Source organism: Pocillopora damicornis, chromosome 6, assembly GCF_964200805.1.
Source record: "Pocillopora damicornis chromosome 6, jaPocDami1.2, whole genome shotgun sequence".
Taxonomy (NCBI): Eukaryota; Metazoa; Cnidaria; class Anthozoa; order Scleractinia; family Pocilloporidae; genus Pocillopora; species Pocillopora damicornis.
In genome coordinates this window covers 18,082,501-18,102,907 of record NC_142675.1, presented here as the reverse complement: position 1 = coordinate 18,102,907, position 20,407 = coordinate 18,082,501, and the positions used below count along the sequence as shown (strand labels likewise).

The 20,407-nt window shown below is 37.9% G+C and overlaps 2 protein-coding genes across 5 annotated transcripts in view; both read left to right on the top strand.

The window, feature by feature from the left end:
- The first annotated feature begins 170 nt into the window (after positions 1-170).
- LOC113681997 (A disintegrin and metalloproteinase with thrombospondin motifs 3-like) lies at positions 171-18,357 on the top strand. 4 transcript variants are annotated; one of them, XM_089210935.1, is made up of 8 exons: positions 192-341; positions 11,018-11,102; positions 11,918-11,972; positions 12,807-12,829; positions 13,469-13,535; positions 14,030-14,346; positions 14,640-14,811; positions 17,601-18,357. In XM_089210935.1, the coding sequence occupies exons 2-8, from the start codon at positions 11,067-11,069 to the stop codon at positions 17,606-17,608; spliced, it is 678 nt and encodes a 225-aa protein (XP_089067061.1). In that variant the 5' UTR covers positions 192-341; positions 11,018-11,066; the 3' UTR covers positions 17,609-18,357. The 4 variants fall into 4 exon arrangements, with proteins under 4 accessions (XP_089067062.1, XP_089067061.1, XP_089067060.1 ...); XM_089210934.1 differs by lacking the exon at positions 192-341 and adding an exon at positions 9,951-10,102; XM_089210936.1 differs by lacking the exon at positions 11,018-11,102 and having other exon boundaries at positions 171-341.
- Positions 4,236-20,407, top strand: part of LOC149044270 (A disintegrin and metalloproteinase with thrombospondin motifs 3-like) — an 82,929-nt gene continuing 66,757 nt past the window's right edge. Inside the window, exon 1 of the mRNA XM_089210942.1 lies at positions 4,236-4,424. The gene's annotated coding sequence lies outside the window, so the exon portion shown is untranslated. The remainder of the gene's footprint in view (positions 4,425-20,407) is intronic.

The window sequence follows — 20,407 nt, the reverse complement described above, 5'->3', positions numbered from 1 at the left end:
CTTTCAATATTAATTTTGGAGTGGATCATTGACAATGAAAATTGTCGAAACAACATTAGAGCAGCTCATTGGTCGAAAATTGACATCTAAGACATTTCTTGCCAGGTTTTCAAAACAAAGGTACTTCCGAAAAGCGGATATGAAGCAAATAAGTGACCAAATCGCAAAACATATCTGGAGGCAGTATGTAAGGACAACATTTTTTTCTTGAATGCACGAGAGAGGTCGATTGTCGTCCTCCAACCGTCAATGCTTCAAGAAGATAAACGGTTACAAGAGAAGTGGATTGCTGTTTGTGATGTGAGTCACTTGAGAATTTGGTGACGTTTTCCATAGCCAAGGTAAGGGATGTTTGAAAGGTCTCAAATTTCATATTGTCGGATGTTATGTTCATGCGCTTATTTGCATGTAGAGGACGTTCGGCAAGTTTAATTCAAAATCATTCAGAAGTTAAAGTTACCCCTGCCACAATTATGCCTTTTCGGTTCAAATACGGTGTTGTCTCATCTCCAAGGACATGGGTATCGCTTTTATTTTGGGATTTCATAACTAAATTTTGGGAGGAGACAGAAAATTTCACTAAGTGTTGCGAAAGTAGTTTTTTAAAATTCTTACAAAATGCATAGCAACTGACCATCCATCCGAGGCGTTACGGACCAGACTAACATTCTGTGTTTTTCACTAATAAACGTTTTTGAAATCGCTTCTTACTGAAAGCTCTTAGTGTTAAAGTGCCTATGACTCGAGATTTTCTTTTGCATTTTCTGGTTAATAGCTGTATTTAAAATTAGAAATGATCGACCTTAGCGCCTAGCGAGTTCTCCGCCATTTTTTATGTATTGAAAGTACGATTTGGCAGCCAAAAAGCGTCCCCCTTTGGCGCGGCCAAAACGATCATGTTACATCGCTGTGACGTACAAAACTGTGAAGACACACCGCTGACTATGGTGGAGAAAGGAGAAATCCAGAAGAAAGAACGAAAGTATTACGAGGCTGGAGCGCCAAATGATGTTAGCTACAAGGGTAATGCACATATCACAGGTATTGCTATACACTTTCCAAAGGATTTCGCTGTATGGATAGAATGGACGCGTTTTGATCGTCGACATCGTGGAGATTTACTCTTCAATGTCGTTGGCCTTATGCTCCATAGCGGCTTCGAAGATGCCTGTTACGAACGCATACCACTGGTCAAATCAAAGGAAGATAACCAATGAATTCAGCTAAAAAGAATGCTGATCAAGGGGCCTGTTCCCACACCGTACACGATTGTTCAACATTCCTTCCAGCTGACATTTCGCAAGCGAAAAAATGGTGAGCTCCTTATTGCTGTTTATTTCACGCACTTGAGAGGTACTCATATTCCTTGTCATACTGCGCTTTTCTTATCGTATGAAAATCCTATCAATTGTAGTTCCATCGTATTTTAATAACAAAAATACATCATTTGTAATAAAGTTCAAGCCTTTTCCTGAACTGATCGATATCTTGTTGCTTGAACAGTGCGAAACCTCCGGCGGATACAGGCATATTGAATTTGATGGCGGTGAAAACAAGTGCTGAGTGAAAGTCGATGCTTGTTATGGCAACAGGAATGAACACGGCTACCCATTCTTAACATAGATTTTGCCATAGAAAACAAAACACAAAGGCAGCAAACTAAACATTCAGTAAAGGGAATTTTTTTCTAATCTTGACCTAAACACCGCAGGCGAGAAACCGTCATGGTCAGTCTTGGTCGAAATCTTCGTTTGATGCATGCGGTTCTCCCTCGTAGGGCTGAACCGTACTCACAACTTCCATTTCTTCGCTAGTTTTTGAGTACGATGTATCACAACTCTCGGTAGAGCTTGCTGAAGGTAGGTATACATCGCTGTCGGATATTATTTCAAGAGCATTTCAACGCTGACTGATACAAAAGTCGATTGAGAGTTTTCAGAGTTTTCTACATCATCACCCGCTAATTCGTTATTGGTCTAAGAGACACTTTTGAGATAAAATAAGAGTACTTTAGGGCCTGAAAAAACCGAGTTTTAAGATTTCTGAAACTTTTCTTTCTTTTCTAGTTTGTACTTGTACATATGATAAGCTAAATATTTACGCAAAAAAAATTCGTGTCATAGGCACTTTAAGCGAAGGTTTGCACGACCAAAAAGCATTCATTTCATCATATCTCAACAGAAACCTTTCAATTGCATGACAACAATAATGATTAAAAAAAACCTTGTTATCAATGCGAAAACGTCATCTTCAATTTGACCCATATTAGCTTATATAGGTTAGGCCGCCTGAGTCTGACTCGTCCCAAGCCATGCCGGCGCCAGTCATCTCATCTTTATATAAGGAGGAGCGCGGGAGAGATAAGCAGGAACCCTTCCCGTCGTCCTTATCTTTGCGTTTGAACATGACAAGCTTTCCCCTCATTTGCGCTTAAAAAAGGATCAGCAGCAGCAGAAGATGAACGGTTCAGCGCCCGTGTATATTGACTTGAAGAAGTATGGGTTCAAGTCATGCCTTCAATGTGGACTTCAACTGTTTCAGTTACATTACCAAACATAACCACAGGCTACCCAAACAAACTCCGTATCCGTGTCCGGCCGAGTGTACTTTTAAAAATAAAACATATAGTTGAGTTCCTTTAATTTACGCTGAAGCCGAGATCGTCTGCTGCTAAAACATTTAATTCATTAAATTCAATAACACACGACATTTACCAAAAAGTACTATTTATTTGTCACCAATATAACGATGTTTGTTGTTTTCTCTGAGCGTTACCAACCGCATGTGCTTTTTTACGGACATGTGAATGTGGGATGTGACGTTCTTATCGTATTTTCATGCAATTGATGAGCTTTTAGTTCACAAAACTATTGCTGTGTAGTAAATTCTAATACTCAGTGCAACAGAATGTTTGCGATTTAATTTCGTTTATGTATAGCACAATCAGGTCAAGAGATATATGAAATAAAACATGCGTTAACAAGCGGACAAGAAGAAACGAATTGTTCTTAACAACTTCACAGGAAGAAAGGTCATCGCAGGGAAAGAATTTTGTAGACAGTCACGTTTCAATTGTTATTGAGCCATACCGGTGCCTTACAGAATCTAGTTTAGCTTAGAAGCCATTTGATGGAAGCAAAGAAAATAGAAAAAGAAATTGCCTCGCTCCAATGAAAAGTACGGCATCGTAGTCCATTTGAAAGTAGCGATTCAATCCCGCTGGATACATTTTTTCGGCTTTTTCTTTTTCTGCGATAACTGAATTTGGTTGCGATTAATTTGAGAAGATCAACTATTTACTCATTGTATCGCTGCAACCTCCTGCCTAATCCCTTCACCCTTTGCGCGCTCACTGGTTTTTCAGCACAGAGCAAGAGTAAGGAAGATGGTAATTTTATGAGGGTGCGGTAATACGATTTTTTTAACGATCACGTCTAAGTCACCTGAGAGGAATTGAACCCTAAAAGACGTTCGATTTCGCATGGTTCCGATGCTCTATCGCCAACCTACAGAGGACTCGTTACCATTACTAGGTTGGAATGTAAGTATACCGTTTAGCCTTCATTAAATTAGCTTCATAAAGAGATATCCTCCGGACACAGATACCAACGCCACAATGCACGCTCAGAGAGCAAAAATCGCATCAGTAGAGCACGAGAGGAGGATTCGAAATATCAAAAGTTTGTAAATGCTTTCAGGAGATAAGAATGAAGAAAAAAGAACGACGGAATTTCCCGTTGTCATGCTTCGTGATACGCATCACAGATTATGCTCTCAAGCAGATTATTTATAATGAGACGTTAACGGTTTTTGTCAAGGTCAAATGAACTGGCTAATCCCAGATCTGTCTTCTTTGGTTTAGGAACTCTTTTCTTACAGGGATGTTCGTCAGTTTCACACTAGAGCTCCAAATCTCTTGAGGAGATGAATAGTGTCCTCTATAGTTTAGGGTACAATTTCCCTTTTGAAGGCATTACATTGGTATGGAATTACATTTTTTCAGGTATCTTGAACGGCACGTTTATAACAATACTTACCACGAGTAATTGAATTATTATCATACTTAACACTCTAGCATTGTATGACTCTGTTCTTCCGGCACTTTCGTAACATCTCAGAGAGATTCAGCCGGAATATGCATCTAAGTTCACGTTCGTGACCGAGAAAAGTCACGTTCTTTTCAAACACACGTCACAATCATTATCCTTTAATTTTGAATTTCTGTCATATCCGCTGTCAAAGTTTACAATTCGAAACAACGGGAAACCTCATTTTCACACTCAATCGTCATCACTTACTTGTATCAAATTTCTGTGCCATTGTAATTATGTATAGACGACTATCATACAATACAAGGACAGTCAAAAGAGCTTCATGAAGAAGGCACTACAGCTGGTATTCATTAACAAGAAAACGCAATAACGGTAGGTCTGAGAAAAAAGAAATACCTAGCTTTTAAAAACCCAAAAGCATACTTTGTCGCTAAGGAACATGAAATGTCTATGCTGTGTTGCTTTGAAAAGCTGAAGTCCCTTGTAAATATCGTTTGACAACATTTAAATTTGACTAAGGATAAAGAATTACGCTTCCTTCCGTCCAGTCAAGAACGTTGAGAAACCTATTGATCATCACACGTTTTAAATTCGAGCGAGCAACCCGACGTTTTTGGGAACGTAAATGTTTAAAGACTGGATGTTTCCTTGTCATCACCGCTTCCCAGGGGTTCGATTCCGTGAGATACTCAACAGTAGTCTAAAAATGATTTAGCTTTTCTGCGCGGATTTATCAATTTAAACAAGGTTTCGTGTTCTCTGTAGAAATAGCTTACAGTATACTTTTGTAATTGCTGGTGTGTAAGGTGTGACTTGAAATATTGAGACCAAATTTTCCGCGCCTCGACACATAAATCGACACATCGCTGTTATAATTGGCTACCATGCGCGAGAATTGTTCGAACTCTTTCATGCAATATGTGCGATCAAGGACCCCTTTTACGTTAGGAGACTGTTCTCGAGCGAAGAGTAGCGAAAAGGAACTTTGCCTCTCCGTTTATTCCGCGTCCAGTTTTCCGAAAAGCCACTTTCATCATTACAAAACGAACAAACAACAAATAAATAAACGAGTAAACATTCCGAGAAAAGAAAGAAGAAAAAAAGACACAACAACAAGTATGCGGAGGAAATAAAAGGAATACCACTTCTGTGACAAATTCCGACCGTTACCTCATTATGGAAAGTAAATTGTTCACGTAATTACACTTTATTCCCTAAAACATCGCGAGCAATGCTTACAGTCCCAATGACACGGATTTTCTAGCTTTTTTTACATCTTTGCCCCATTTTATTTATTTATTTTTTTTTTGTCGAGGCATGCATAGTAGGGTTTATCATATTTTTTTCTATCTTTTGAAAGCATTTGCGGCTTTTTGGAGAATTTCGGGTTGACAGAGAAGCTGCGAATTCGCGTTATTTATTTATTTTATTTTATTTTTGATCACTGCAGCTGTGGTGGAATTTGATAACATGTATACCACTGCACGTTTCGTTTGACCTGCATGCCCTCTCAGAATTCAATTATAATATCAAAATTAAATTGAAAATTCGGTGTTCCTTTAAAATGTTGGGGGTCCGGAATAATGATATTTGAGCATTACTGACCATTTGAGGCCTTTCACAGGTAGGATCTGTTGAAGTCCTAAATGTAATAACTGTCCTAAATGTAATAAAGTCCTAAATGTAATAAAGTCCTAAATGTAATAACATTTGGTCCTAAATGTAATAAAGTCCTAAATGTAATAACATTTAGTCCTAAATGTAATAAGCCTCTAATGCAATCGTTTAACTCCTGCAGTGCATTGTTGTTATGGCGGACATCCACATTGATATGTTAGTGACAGCTGTTGCTCTAAAAAAAACCGCTGACCAGTATACATGTCACATTATGGGCCCGCTGATATCAATCAGCGTCTTTTTACTTGCTAGAAATAAGACATATCAGCAGTCGAAGTATGGTCCTTAAAGCGGTTTATTGATCGAGTTGAAAAAGAATCATTTCCAGCCCAAAGTGGGCAAGTGCTTGGCTGGAAGCTCAATAGGATGGAATCGATTGGTACGTAACCATTAAGACTTTTTGGAAAAGAAATTTACTACAATTGATGATGAACTAGCATGCTATTGTTGATGTTATCGTCCGTGTTAAAGTCTTTAGAAGTGATGCACCATTTTAGAGCAGTTTGAATGATTTCTGTTATTATTATTATCAGTAGCGTTATTGAAATTTTGCACATCAATGTTATTCAGTGTCAATTGATTCAGTTCTAATGAAGCATTTGAGTTCATTTTTAAGAATGAATATCCTGATTTATTCAATTTTGAACCTGGGGTGTTGCATTTCCAGCCCTCTATATGGCTTTACTCCACCTCGGTAATCAGTTCATGTACCATATGACTATAAGTGGAAACTGTTGAGCTTTCTTTTTTCATTCATCTATTTATCTATTCATTTTCTCCCCTCACGGCGGGGAGAAGAGGTGAAGACAAAAAATGAAATATAAACTTGAGATCAACTTTAAAATGTATGTTTTCCTAATATTTCGGTTCGGGAACTGATGAACCCGTCATAAGGGGCTAAAGGAAAAAAATGAATGGTTCATTAGACCACCAACTGACCATCATGTGTTGAATGGTGTAGCTCAATGGTTCAATTTGACTCCTGCGTGGAAAAAGGCAACATGTCGAGACCTGTGATCGTGAAATGGGATAACATATCATTGGTCAGTCGATATCTTGCTCTGCAAGTCACATCATCATATAGCTAGCAGCGCACGCGGGCAAGATGAAGTGAATCCTGTGTTCTGATTGGCTACCTGAGCGGGCATGATGGGCCCACCCTCGCCCGTTCGGGATCCCCCGTATTGATCCCACGCAAGAAAACTTACAAAGTTCGTAACTTTTGGACAATGTTTTCATATAAATTTAAACATAGAAAAAATAAACGACCCTCTTGGGTTTATTGTGCTGCAAACACAGTTGGCTTTCATTATCGGCTCTCGAAATAAACAGGCAATTCTTGATTCTTATCAAAGCGAAATATTTTGCTATACAATGAATCCTTTAATGATGAAGCCAGGAGAATATTAACTCTCTTGTATGGTCAAGATTACTGGATATTAGCCTCGTTCTTTTTCTACTTTTTTATGAACCGTGACTTCGTCTCAGTCCATAAAAACGCAACAAAAAAAAAAAAGAACTCGGCCAATATGTAGCCATTTTGACCTCACGTTCGGTCAATAACGCATATGAATATATTTTATGCAAACCCGTACAAATCTGGCAAGGGAAGACAGTACAAAAAAGGCCCTTCTGAGCCCAAAATTTGTCTAACGTATAAGTCGGTGAACTTCTTTTTCCTTGTAATTTGGTTCATCAAGTGTTAACTTCAGCACTGAGGACAGAAGTATTTCGTCAAAATCTGTTACACTTAAAAGTCTGAGCCAATGATATAGAGAGAGCTATAAGTCAACGTTCTCGTTGCTTCTGGGGCCGTCAATTTGATGCCAAAAGCACATCAGTATTAGAATAAGGTTTTGTAGCCAATGCTTCTCAACCTACGTCTTTAACAAATAAAAAGCCGCTGATTAATATCAGTGAGCCCGCAATAGTCCATAAATATTGGTCAGAGGATTCTTTGGTGCAACAGCTGTCACTTTAACATCTCTATGTTGGCGCAGTTAAACGATTGCATAGGCGGCTTATTACATTTAGGACCGAACGTTATTACATTTAGGACCAAATGTTATTACATTTAGGACTTTATTACATTTAGGACAGTTATTACATTTAGGACTTCAACAGGATCTTGGACTTTTTAAACATATTTCGTAAGATTTTTTAAGTGGCATGCGCCATGTTTGACTCACCGTTTTATAACTACAGAGAGTCTTTTGATCGCCGGAAAATCGTGATTGTCACGGCTGTTTTTTTTTTGCGTGAGGTGTCAGTTTAAACACGTATTCGAGTTCGAAGAAGAATCAAATACCCTTGTTGTCGGGATAACGTGAACTTTATGATTTGAAAAGTTAAAATATCCAAGACACAAAAGGGGTGTAACTGTTTAAACCAAACAATAAAAACAACGTGAGCAAAGTATGTGATGTTAGCTGTGAAAGCATAACCTTCCTTTATCGAGTTTGGAAAACGATATTAGATTAGACTCGGCTGAAGAAGAGCGAAAAGAAACCTTTTCCTCTCCTTTAATTCCGCATCCAATTTTCCGAAACGCAACTTTTCGCGCTAGAAAACAAACAAAAGACAAAAAAACAAACATATAAACAAAAAAACAAACATATAAACAAAAAACATTCAGAAGAAAAGAGAGGAAAAGCTTTTTAAGCAGAGCAAAAACCTTATACTGCCAAGACGTGGGTTTAATTTTATCCCCACTTCACTGCAATATGGACTTGAGTTTATCTGCGCTGCAACTACACTTTATTCCGTGCATGAAATATTGCGTGCAGTTCTTTACGTCCCGATGACAGAAATTTTTTTTCTCCTTCTTTACGCCCTTCTTTTTTTTTGACGAGGCATGCGTAATAAGGTTCATCATTCTATTCCTATCTTTTAAGACCATTTCCGGCTTTTCGGAGATTTTCACCTTCACAGATAACATACTGAAGTACAAACAATGTTTGTTTTTTAATCATTGTGGTAGAATCATGTATCATAGACACTAGTGCACTTTTCTTTTTACATGCATTGGCTCTTGGCATTCGGTCAAAATGTTTAATTGAAGTGAATACTTTTCTGTACTGTCCTTGTCCATGTTGGGGGATGGGAATAATGATTTTTTACCATAATTGTTCATTTGCGACCTTCCACGTATCAGAGACATATAGGACTGAAGATTTTGAAACATTGAGCTATGAGAAATGTTTTGTATAGAGTAATTTTGTGGCAAGCGTTGTTTTTTTATCAAAAGTTTCATGCCTAAAAATTTTTTCTGTGGCGTAGAAAATTGTTTAAGAAACTGAGAAAAAAGGCTCGATGAGATCATTAAGGATCACTTTTGGTAGCACTTTAAACAAGATAAATTTATCCGTTCCCTGCTGTTTAGGGCGGGGTCAGAGAAGAGAATATTCTTTCAGGGTTACTTAAAATACCTGGGGTGGAAGAAGTCGAAGATTGACATATAGTCAAAAGAACAATTCAGTTGACAGTGTAAAAAGCAGACGAAGCAAGAGTCATCACGCACAGTTTCAACTGAAAGCTTGTGTGCATACATGTCACCATGTGATGACAATCGGTATCACAATCACTTAATTCGTTTTCTCTGTAAAGAAGTAAACTGTTCTTTTATATGTAGTGAAAGAGGAGAACTTTGTGTCTATGGGGGTATTATTTAAGGTGTGTTCCAAGGTTTCGTTTGTGTAGGTCTCTTCAATTTAGAGGAAAGGAAAAGAAAAGGGTACATCAAATTGGAAACCGGCACTAATGGAAAAAACAATCAAGATTTGTTTAAATCTTTCGTATCACCACACACTTTTTTATTCTATCAGGAAAGATGCTGATAACAGTTCAATGATATTTCTCTGGAAACAATTCGCTATTGTACATCTCAGAGGTTTCAGCCTGAGTTTTCGTAAACCCTCTGATTTTACTTAAGGCTTATTTACGTTCGGCCATGTTCTGTAAGAGTAAATTCTGAATAACGTTGTCCCGATTTACCTCTCTTAACTAAGCGTGGGTTTTCAGCTAGAAAGCAATCATTGTGTATATGTATTAAGTGGGGTGTTAATAAAGAGTCGTGAATACAATACTTTAGCTTTTAACCCGCGGAAACTGAGGATCATCTGATATCAAATATATCACAGATGATACGACAATTTCCGTTCAAGTTTGAGCTAGCGTGAGAAATTCGCGCCTCGTTCCATGTGCAAATGAGCACACTATCACGTAATTCAATGCCACGAGACCTATAAGGTCAGGGTACTTATAGCACGCCAAACAAAATTCGAAATACTTCTCCATCCTTACTTTTCCTGAGGTCTGTAAACCTCCTGTTTCTCTCAACAACGAGAATTGGAAAGCTGGACATCTGATAGCTGGTATGGTATGAACTCTCTAATTTTTTCAAAATACATTTCAAAACTCACCAAGAATATGACACAAATGTGTCTAAAATACTCTTCTCAATATTTACCAATGTCTGCAATTATTTCCGTCCGGCGCTGTTTGAAGGCGTACAGTGTATGCAACAAAACTGTGCTTTGTTTTTCTTAGTTATTAATTTTTGTTCGTCTATTTGGACATTCTGTAAAGAAAACCTTCTTTGTAGCTTTTTATGTAAGCGTCCCTATTGTAAAACCTATAGCAGTTTCCTCTTGGAATTTGCCGAAAAAAAAAAACAAAACCAAACGAAAAACTGTGACATGGATTGAGCTCAAAGAAGACATGTAGTAAAGAAAGCAATGTTTCTTATTTCGGTACTTTTCTCAAAAGATGAAAAAAGTTCGGTGAGAACCTAAAAAAGTCACGTTTTAAAGAAATATCTCCCGCGGGGTTGATATGCCTGATTTTGGAAACAAAGATAAACTGCTTCAACATTTATACTGTAGCTTTGAATTGTTATAATCAAGCCTTTTCTTCCTTGTTGACCTTTTAAATGTTCCCTAGTAAATCTCAGTTGTTCAATTATCAAATAACGTTTTGTTTTACTAACAGCCGGAACATAGCCAACGCTAAATATGTTTGCTTTGCAGATGCAAAGCCCTAAATTAATATTATTTCACCTTTTTTCTCCAAAGGCTAAGAGATAACGCCCCAAATTTTCTCTCAAACTCCGTTTAATTTGTTCTACTTTATTTCTGGATAAGCTTGATCTTAAACTGATCCGATTAACTCGAAACTTGACATAAGCCGTTTCAAATTACAACAGCCACGTAAAACAAACATCATTACCGGAACAGAAAGCTCAATATAAGAGATAAGATTCTTAAAATTACTTTGTTCCATTCTTTTAGAAAGAGAACATCGTACTTAGTAAGCTAAAGGTTGGTGAAGCAGCTTTCTATGCCAAGCAGATTTAACTTGAAAATCCCAGCGAAGGTAATGAATACAAAAAGTCACTCTTTATGCGTACAAAATCTGCATCCAACTCTCATTGTTATCAATTCTTGTCGTATTCACGTCTTGTTACTGACAGCACGACATTTACTTTATTAGCTGTGGAACTCAAAACAAAGGCTGGACATCTTTTCTATTGACTGTTTTCTTTGTCATCCTTCATTATTTCATTTTGTGAATATCTTATCTTTGTCCCGTGGAAAGAATAGACTTTGTTCAGAAAAAAAGTACAAAGAAGCGAATTTTAAACTGAACTCCCGGAAAATTTCCAATGAATATTGTTGAAACGTCTCCTGCATCCATTGGGAAAGAACACATTATTTTTTTTAAGGTATCAGAGCTTATCGCATTGCGATCGTGTAAAATCCTCTCGAAGTAATTCCTACTGAAAATAAATTTCAGCTGCGAAACAGCAAGGAAAAAAATGTTTAATGTAAAACGGTTACTCAGTCGTTTATCGATTTTCAGTTATTTCTTTTATGGTCGTAATAGCCAGAATGCTTTATCAAAGTGGAAAAAAAAACATTGCCAAAATAATGAATGCTCTCCGAGGAAGTTAAGGAAAACAACTGCCTTAAATAGCTAGGTGACGTCGATTATTAGCCTTGCTGTATAAAAAGTTTCCGCCAATGATGACACAAAAACTTTACACGTCAACATTAAACTTCACACGACTCGCCTAAGATCAGTCAACATGTCTAACCTTTTGTCTCGCACCATTACTCCTCCTCATATATGCAGAAGTGAGGATGATATTAATGCTTGATATTTTTTTTTTTATCATTATTTGACACAAGATGGATTCCCTTTTAGTATGGAGTACCGTCACTCTGATTATACTGCTTCGAACTTGTAAGTATTAACTTTGTTTCACCATTTCTCTCAACGTATATTAGCGTGTTTGACACAAATTAGACTGTGTCTTCTTTAATACAAAACTCATCGGCAATTAGTTTAAAATATATCGTAAATTTACTAATTAGCCCATTTGACACGAGGTCAGTCATGCAATGTCTCCTGAACGGGCATCGTTCTTAGCGTTTTCAGATGAGCGCAGGAAACTTGCCCTCACGTTTTATCCCACTGGTACCGCGATTGCCTCCGCACGCAAAAGAACGGGAAAAGTGACGCTTTATTCTCAGGCTTTTTAATAAATAACACGCGAAGTTCTCCATTAAGAGAAGAAAGGGTTGTCTGTATAACAGAAATAAAACTTAAGCATTTGATGATGCAATTCTGGCACTCATCTTTTTAAATCTACCAATGAGTTTGTAGCCTAGAAACATGATATTCGACCATAAACTTTTGGATAATTTCTCCTCAACAAGAAGCAGCGTATCACCGTCATTTTATGAGAATACGTTTTCACATTAAAAAAATAGTTTTCAGACATACTTTTCCGGCGAAAAAGGATTGACTACAATGCCAACCCGATGGAGCGAACGCGCGCACAACTTAAATGTGACACAAGGAACTTAGCTCGAGGAAAAGCATACACGCACGAGTGGTTGTCCCTACTCAATTCACAGGAAAATTTCACTCATTAGCTGCTAATGTGAAAGCACCATTTTCCAGACGCAGCAAGGAAGAAGTTTATGTAACCTTATTGATAATGGCTAATCCTGTTAATCGGTTTAAAACCCATTCAGCTAAATACTGTTGGTACTTTTTCTTTCTTATACACAGACGTAAGCGGTGGGCCAACTGAGGTAATGAATAGAGCAAGTTTTACTCAGTTATTCTCAACAAGTTATTTACATTGCCGAGCATTGACATAGTCAACCTACTGGCCCAGTTGCCCATGCATCTTACCTAGGCTCATACCGATTTCTGTGGAATAAAGCCACTGGGAGTATTGTTGATCCCTATGGACTAGCTGAAGTCCGTTACAGGTTCTTCCCCCCTTTCCTCTCTCCCCGACATCACTTACTTCTGATTTAGTTCTGTTTTCTTGATAATTTGCTGATTCCAAGTCGTCGGCATGGTATATTCTAGGACACTGATACCAAAGATTAATTTTACGACGATCGCTGATATTCCAAGCTGTTACTTCAACCTTTTGATATGTATAAACCTAATCTGAGGTTTTTACGCCCGATGTAAAAGGGCGTTGTGCGAAGGGTGATAACTAAAGGTGGCAGCGTGGTTAGTGATAAGACTGATGAAATTTTAATTTCATTAGGAACATTAAGAATTAAAATTCTTGATACTCTTTTGCACGCCAATGATCCCGCAGAGCAGGAAAAAATGGGGAAGGAAAAAGCAAACAAAAACAAGAGAACCAGTTATGGTCTAAGGATAATTCCATGTTATTGTCTTCATACTTATTTCTTTTGATTTTTCAACAGAAACTTCATCATCACATGACAAAGAGAGAGATTCAATATTACTTCAACGTGGACGATCATGACAAAGGTAGGAAACAGCTGTTTGTCCTTCATACCCACTCTACGTCTCATCCTGTCTGTCTGTATGTCTTTCAACCTAAATATTAGGCTATTGAACTGATTTGATGACTCAATCAGTCAGTCAATTAGTCCTTACTTATAAAATAGTTCATTAATAACGTTTTATTGGTATGGTTAAAGTTTAAGTATAATATTCTTGCCCTGTACTTATGTTTGTCTTTCGACAATTTTTATCGAAGTTCTTCCGTTTATCTTACCACATGCGTTTGCGCTCCACATAGGTAGCAAAATTACCATCAACCATTTCTTATTATTTGTCTGTGTCTGTTTGTCTGTGTGTCTGCCTTGCTCTGCCGGTCTGTATATCTGTCTGTCGGTCAGTTCATAGGTCTCTGTCTGTCCGTTTGTCTGTCTGTCTGCCTGTCTATACGTGCTTTGGTGCGTGTGTCTTTTCGTCCGGCTGTTACTTTTAAACAATTTCGATCTTTCATCCCCCCACAGTTCCTGAATATGAAGTCTCAAATCCGTACCAATCCAACGATGAAGGAGAGTTTGTGTCATATTCCCTGCATCCCGCCAGAGCAAAACGTAGCCTTGGATTGAATGATTTTTCATCTTTTAAACTGAATGCATTCGGATCAAACCTTCATTTAAAACTGAAGAGGAATGAACACTTAATATCTCCGGGTCTCAAGGTTCTCCGTGAGAACAGCGACGGTTCCATGACGTCATATCCAGTACCAGAAAACACATACTATCTCGGACATGTCGCCTCCGATCCAAGCTCCACGGTCGCCGTCAGCAACAATGGTGGACTGGTGAGGTTCTTTTTTTATTTTGCCATCTCTGGCTTTGATTGAAAAGCGAAAACGAGAAATAATCAAAGTAATGATGACGCAAAAACTAACGAAAAATCGACCGAATTAAAGAAAGAATGCTAGAATTAGGCCAATTTCTTAATATGTGCAACCGGAAAGAATAACTACCGACAGAAACTGAACGGCGGATGAACTAAGAAGAAGACAAGTTTAGATTCAGTAAAATCAGTCAAATAAAAGCACAAAAGGAAAAATTGAAATGGAGTGAATTAAAGTTACTCTTTTTCCATCAGACAGGGATCGTGAAAACATCACGTGACACGCTTTTCGTCCATCCCCTTCCCGCGCATTTGGCTAAGCACGTGACTAGCAGTGAAGATGCAACGCCTCATCTCGTTCACAGAAGATCTTTAAAAGAAGAAGTCATTTCTCTCAAAAATGATGTCATGCACATGGTAAAAGAAGGTAACGAGGCTTTTATTTTTTTTTACTCTGATGAATATTGTTTTCCCTTTTGACCCTTTACATCTTAACATCAGTATTTACATTCTCCTTACTGTTTTTCCTTACATTGTATTGACATGAAGAGTTTTGGGACCGTAAAGAGCTTCTTAAATTGGTGATCATTTCCTTTGTTCTCTTAAGCTTTACATTTGATTCAAAGGTAATACTGTGAGTAGAAACTAGATGTCATACGCTCTAAGGAGTTAAAGGGTTAAGAGAGATGTGCTCCAGAATCAAGCGTATCTCAAGGTGCTTGACACGTTTTTAGACTCCATTAAATATACCCAACTTTTCATCATATGCGTTCAAATATGCTAACTATTTTACTATAAACAACGCCGTTGCGTGGTTCACATGCATACAGCTGTTGCTCTGAATATCGCAAAATATACAGCAGCGAGTGCGCGGCTAAAACACCCAACTACAGACCCTTGGCATTATGGGGTGCAAAGCTACTGCCTGTATAGGAGAGAAAATAGTCGCAAGGGGGGAGGGGGTCCACAGGATTTTAGTTATGTCACTATATAGTTTACGTTGCCTCAAGCCCCCTTCAACCAGGCGTTGACCAGCGCTTGGTGTCGCTTCAAGAATTTCCCTCACATATTCGTCAAGGTCATCGTTGGAGACATCACTGAAATTCTCTCCCACACCGACTGGCAACCCAAATTCATGTCTTCGACGGCGCAAAGTTCTTTCGGAGATTCCAAGAATTCTTCCGATATCAGCCCAACGAAAACCGGTGTCATTGTGCAGAGTTTGCAGCTGTTGCTGTAAGATCTGTAGCCTTGGTTTGCCAACTAAACCGTTCCTAGCCACAGTTGAAAGACGATCGTTTAGGGACGATGGTGCAGTAAACGTAGAACGTTCAGAGTCCTCGAAAATTCTGTCAAAGTCCCTTGAAAGTTCGTTCATAAGAAAAACAAGTTCGTTTAGATCAGAGATCACCTCAACTTCATTTGGGAAGGCTTCTTCTATTCTTAGATTCAAAGTTACAAGAGTTCTTTCGGGCTGTGATTAAAAGTAGGACGGGGACGTAGGACGGGGACGTAGGACTTGGAACTCGGGGACGTGGGACTCGGGGACACGCAGGGACTCGGGGACATGATAAACAAACAACACCTAACATTTGCGCTGAATTTTTGGTATAGTATAATTTTTGGTGGTCTCGTGAAAGCTATTTTATGCTGGAGAGCTTGTTAATAAAAGCCGATGGTTTTCAGCGTCCATGGTTCGGCCGGACATTTTTGCTTACTAATTTGACCGTGAGAACTCTGAGTACAGAATAGTTTCAACGCAGGGGGTCTTGAAACATCCGTGCCATATCCATGCTAAAAAAGAAAAAGGAAGAAAACACAGTTACTTACCAGGAAAGTCCTCCATGGCTGCTTACGATGTTTAAAACCCCCTGCGTTGAAACTATTCTGTAGTCAGAGTTCTCACGGTCAAACAAGTAAGAAAACATATCCGGCCGAACCATGGACGCTGGAAATCATCGGCTACTACTGACAAGCTCGGGTGACGCTACATCGGAGGGGTTCGTCGAGGGTTGAACACACAAGTTTAGTACAGCGATTAAATTCAAAATAGGTTATGTAAGCTTCAGCACTTGTTCCCACGAAAAGTTCAAACCTGAGATGTACAAGATCGTCCTGAACAAAGGAGCCTTGAGGTCCTGCACCAGTTTCTTGATTTTGTTTTGAGTATTTTGTGGCTGTCATAAAATAACTGCTGTGATATATTTCTTTTGAACAATTTTCACGGGATTTTTACCCGTGAGCTAAATGCGAATACAAATATTTTTATAACGGACACATAAAATAGCATGACACCGTTACTATTTTCTTCCAGTATCAATCATTAGAAGAAGAAATATTACTTAATGCGTGATCGTGTGATTAATATCGATTCCCGAAATCCTAGATTCATGAAAAAAAGCCATCAAACTACACTTCTCTGTTTTTGTTTAGTCAGATGTGGCTCACAGATAAAGATATACAAAAACAGATAAAAAAATTTTCAGTATGTTTGAGGTATTTAATAGGTTATCAATGCGCCAATAAGCCTAACAGTAACGTTTGAATTTTAGACGGTAACTTCGTCTCTTAGTAAAGTAAATTATGAGAAAGATTCTCCTTGCAGCGTTGAGTCCGTTGAGAGAAGTTCAATGTTTTTTACTTACGTAATACGAAAAATTTGTCAACACTGAAACGTCAAATGATTCGTGAAATAATGGATAGGAATTTCAGGAATTGTATACACCCTACGTTTATTACATTGCTTAGATGGTAAACGGTTTGCCGTAAAATTGGATCGGTACATTACCACCATTGTGTTCAAAGACGGGAGACGCTGCAAATGCATAATTTGAAAAAGTATTTCGGTATACTGGATTACGCACTTAGAGTGTTTTCTAAGTGCTTTCCTTTATATGAAATACCTTTAAATATTTCAACACTTTTCCGCCCGGTGCATTGCGTAAATTTTTGCAAAATTGCCTTCAAAAGATCGAGTCTCTACGAGGCCCACACTGAATTGATAAAAGCAAAAATTCAGTTAAAAACAAAAGAAACTGCCCACCAGAGTGATTGACGAAGGACTAACACGCTCGAAACATCAGCTTTTAAACTCTTTACGGTGGCCAATTTACGTCATCAACTCAGTATCAAAAAATATTTGGATAACAGTATAGAGAATATATATGCATTCTTTTTTATGAGTGAAGGTTGTTTACGCTACGTTTTTTTATGCAGAAAACTGAATTATCCCTCTGCTGTACAGTTCTGTGGTGCAGCACTGCACAAGGAAGGGGAGCAGCTGAAAGCAGTTCTGGTGATAGGCCTGCTCTTGGGCCCTAAGTCGTCGCAACTTTAGGCGACTTTGGGCGATTTAAGGCGACTTAAGGCGACTTTAGCAAAATTGGCCCAAAAATATTGCGACTTTAGGCGATTTAAGGCGACTTCAGGCGACTTAAAGCGATTTTAATTGACTGAAGCGATAAAACCAAAGTTAGCAAAATTCTTTCCATAAACTTTAAAAATGTCTACAGACTCCCTTGCAATAAACACAACAGTCATTTCGGTTACTTTGGTATGCTCATAAGTCACCATAGTCTAAAATATCCATATTTCAAATCAATTTAGCTAAAAATACTGAGACAGAATTACCACAATAGTTATTGTTAAATTATACAGTCAAAGCCAGTGAATAAATAGCCAGGAAACCAATTTAGCTAAAAATGTTCAGACAGAATTACCGCAATAGTTATTGTAAAATTATACAGTCAAAGCTAGTTAATAAATAGCCAGGAAAACATCATGGGTTATATGCCTAACATCAAGCAAACTGATCATGAATATACACGTAGTGACATAAATTTTTAAATTAAGAAAAGAGACATTTTCATGAAACTATCCATAAACTTTCCACATAATCAACTAAAAATAACATGATTATTTACGTGTATTAACTATTTCATAAAGCTCCACAAATTATAAAAATTGTTGTCTTGTTAAACTTGTCTCCCATATTTTTGGCACTTGCACTGTCAATTTTGGCAAGAAAGTTTGGCAAGTCGCAGGCCTTTCCAACAGCATTCAAAATTACACGGGTCCTTTTGACCTAGTGACCCGACCAATTTGTTCTCCTGCCTCAGTTAGACAAAACACCCCAATACCATACTGAGAACCAAATGCTACGGTCCGTCGTAAAATTACTTCCTTTCCAGTCTCTCCAACTATTTTTCTGGCTGCAAAAAACCTTTGACGTTCCAGCTATAGGGAATCTAATCTTTTTCGAAGATCTTTCTCTACTCTTGATCAGATCAGCAGGACCTTCCAAGCATTCACTTGTTTCTACCCCGCAGTGTTTCGCCTAAATAAATTATTTAAGTTGTTTTTTTGGTCTGATGGTAGAGTAACAGGTTTAATGGCATTCATTGTTACCTTGCAACTGTCCAGAAACTAACGAGTCACAAGGAATTTCTACAAACTGATAACAAATTCTTTAGTGTCCGCCATTTTGATTCTCCCAGTAGTCTTTGCGCCGCTAACTAGTTTCCATGCTTCGAAGTGAGGAGCGGGGTTCTTGGAGAGTTTCACTTCCTTCAGCTCGTACCTCTCTTGCCAAGTACGCCCATACTATCTGGTATTACCGAAAAATTTCCTTTACTTTACCTCGAATTGTGTCACTGGTAGGATTTTCTTCCGCAAGACAAGCAGGTAACTAGTCAATAGACACAAGGCGGACTTTTTCTGTGGCTGTGTGGAATGGAAAGAATGCAGGCCGGAATGATAATCTACTCCACGAGGAAAAAGCACGTGCGTGCGTGGTGTTTTCATTGAAGCGGTTACTCACAGTTCCTTCAAATTTCTGAACTTTGTCAGGCTTTTTGGTAATGAAATAAAATTCCAGGCCATCGAGGAAGTTGGATGACTTGGACGCCATCATTAGCAGATACCGAAACACTCAATTCGCGAATGGAACCAACGCGTTATAGTTAGCGCTGCAGTTTAACAGATGATTTAAGCGATCTGTTGTCCGAGGTCAATTATAGCTCAAACAGTTAATAAATTGATAAACAGCATTGAAATGCGAGAACCATCTAACTTTTTCCATTAGCCGCTATCTGCTGCATCGCGTGGGTAAATGACATCCGTTCTGTTATCACAACTTTAGCGATCAACAACGACAGCCAAGAGCTTGTAAGTTTATTTTTATGTTTTTATTATTTTTTAAATTATCTCATTTTCAGCCAAGTTATGTTAAACTTGTGGGAAGAAGTGTCGAGAAAAACAGAGTGAGATACAGAAACATAAATAATTGACAATAATTGTTGCCATCATTTTATTATGACTTTAGATTCAATGAGTGAATTTGACATTTACCTGGTACCTTAACTTATATGCAGCAAACAAAGCTCATCTTTTCAGTTACTGTCTTATCATTAAGCTTGATGAGGAGGATTAGAGAAAAATTAAGACATGAATAGCAGATGTTACAGAACTGGTAAACTTGGTAAAACAATTAATTTGAAGGTATTTAATTACAACATAGTAGATCTTGAAGATTTTGACAACTGCTGTGCCACTATACCATCTAACTGACACAAATATTTATTAATGTTTTATTTGACAATGCCCAAGTATGAAGACATGATCAGTCAGTCAAATGTACATGTTGGGACACAGTGTTATGCTTTTTCAAAGGTTTAATATTTCTTGTTTATGTCTATATTCCTATACTATAATATAGGTTGTTAAGTCACAAATTTACAAATGTGTTGCTGTAAATTATTAATTATTCAGAGTTAGGTAACCAGTAACTGTTAAGTTCACATTTAGAATTAATTCTTCCAAGTTGTGATGTGCATTGAAAGATGACTGAAGTTTCATAAACATTAAACTCCTCAATATTGAGTTCTGATTCAGAATGACATTCTTTTGGTTATTAAGAATTTCCAGTTTTTTGTGGAGGCTGATACATTATAGTTTCATTCAGTCAGTTCAAAGGAAACAAAAGTTTTCTAGATCAGAAAATTTCAGGTCACCCAGTTAAACTT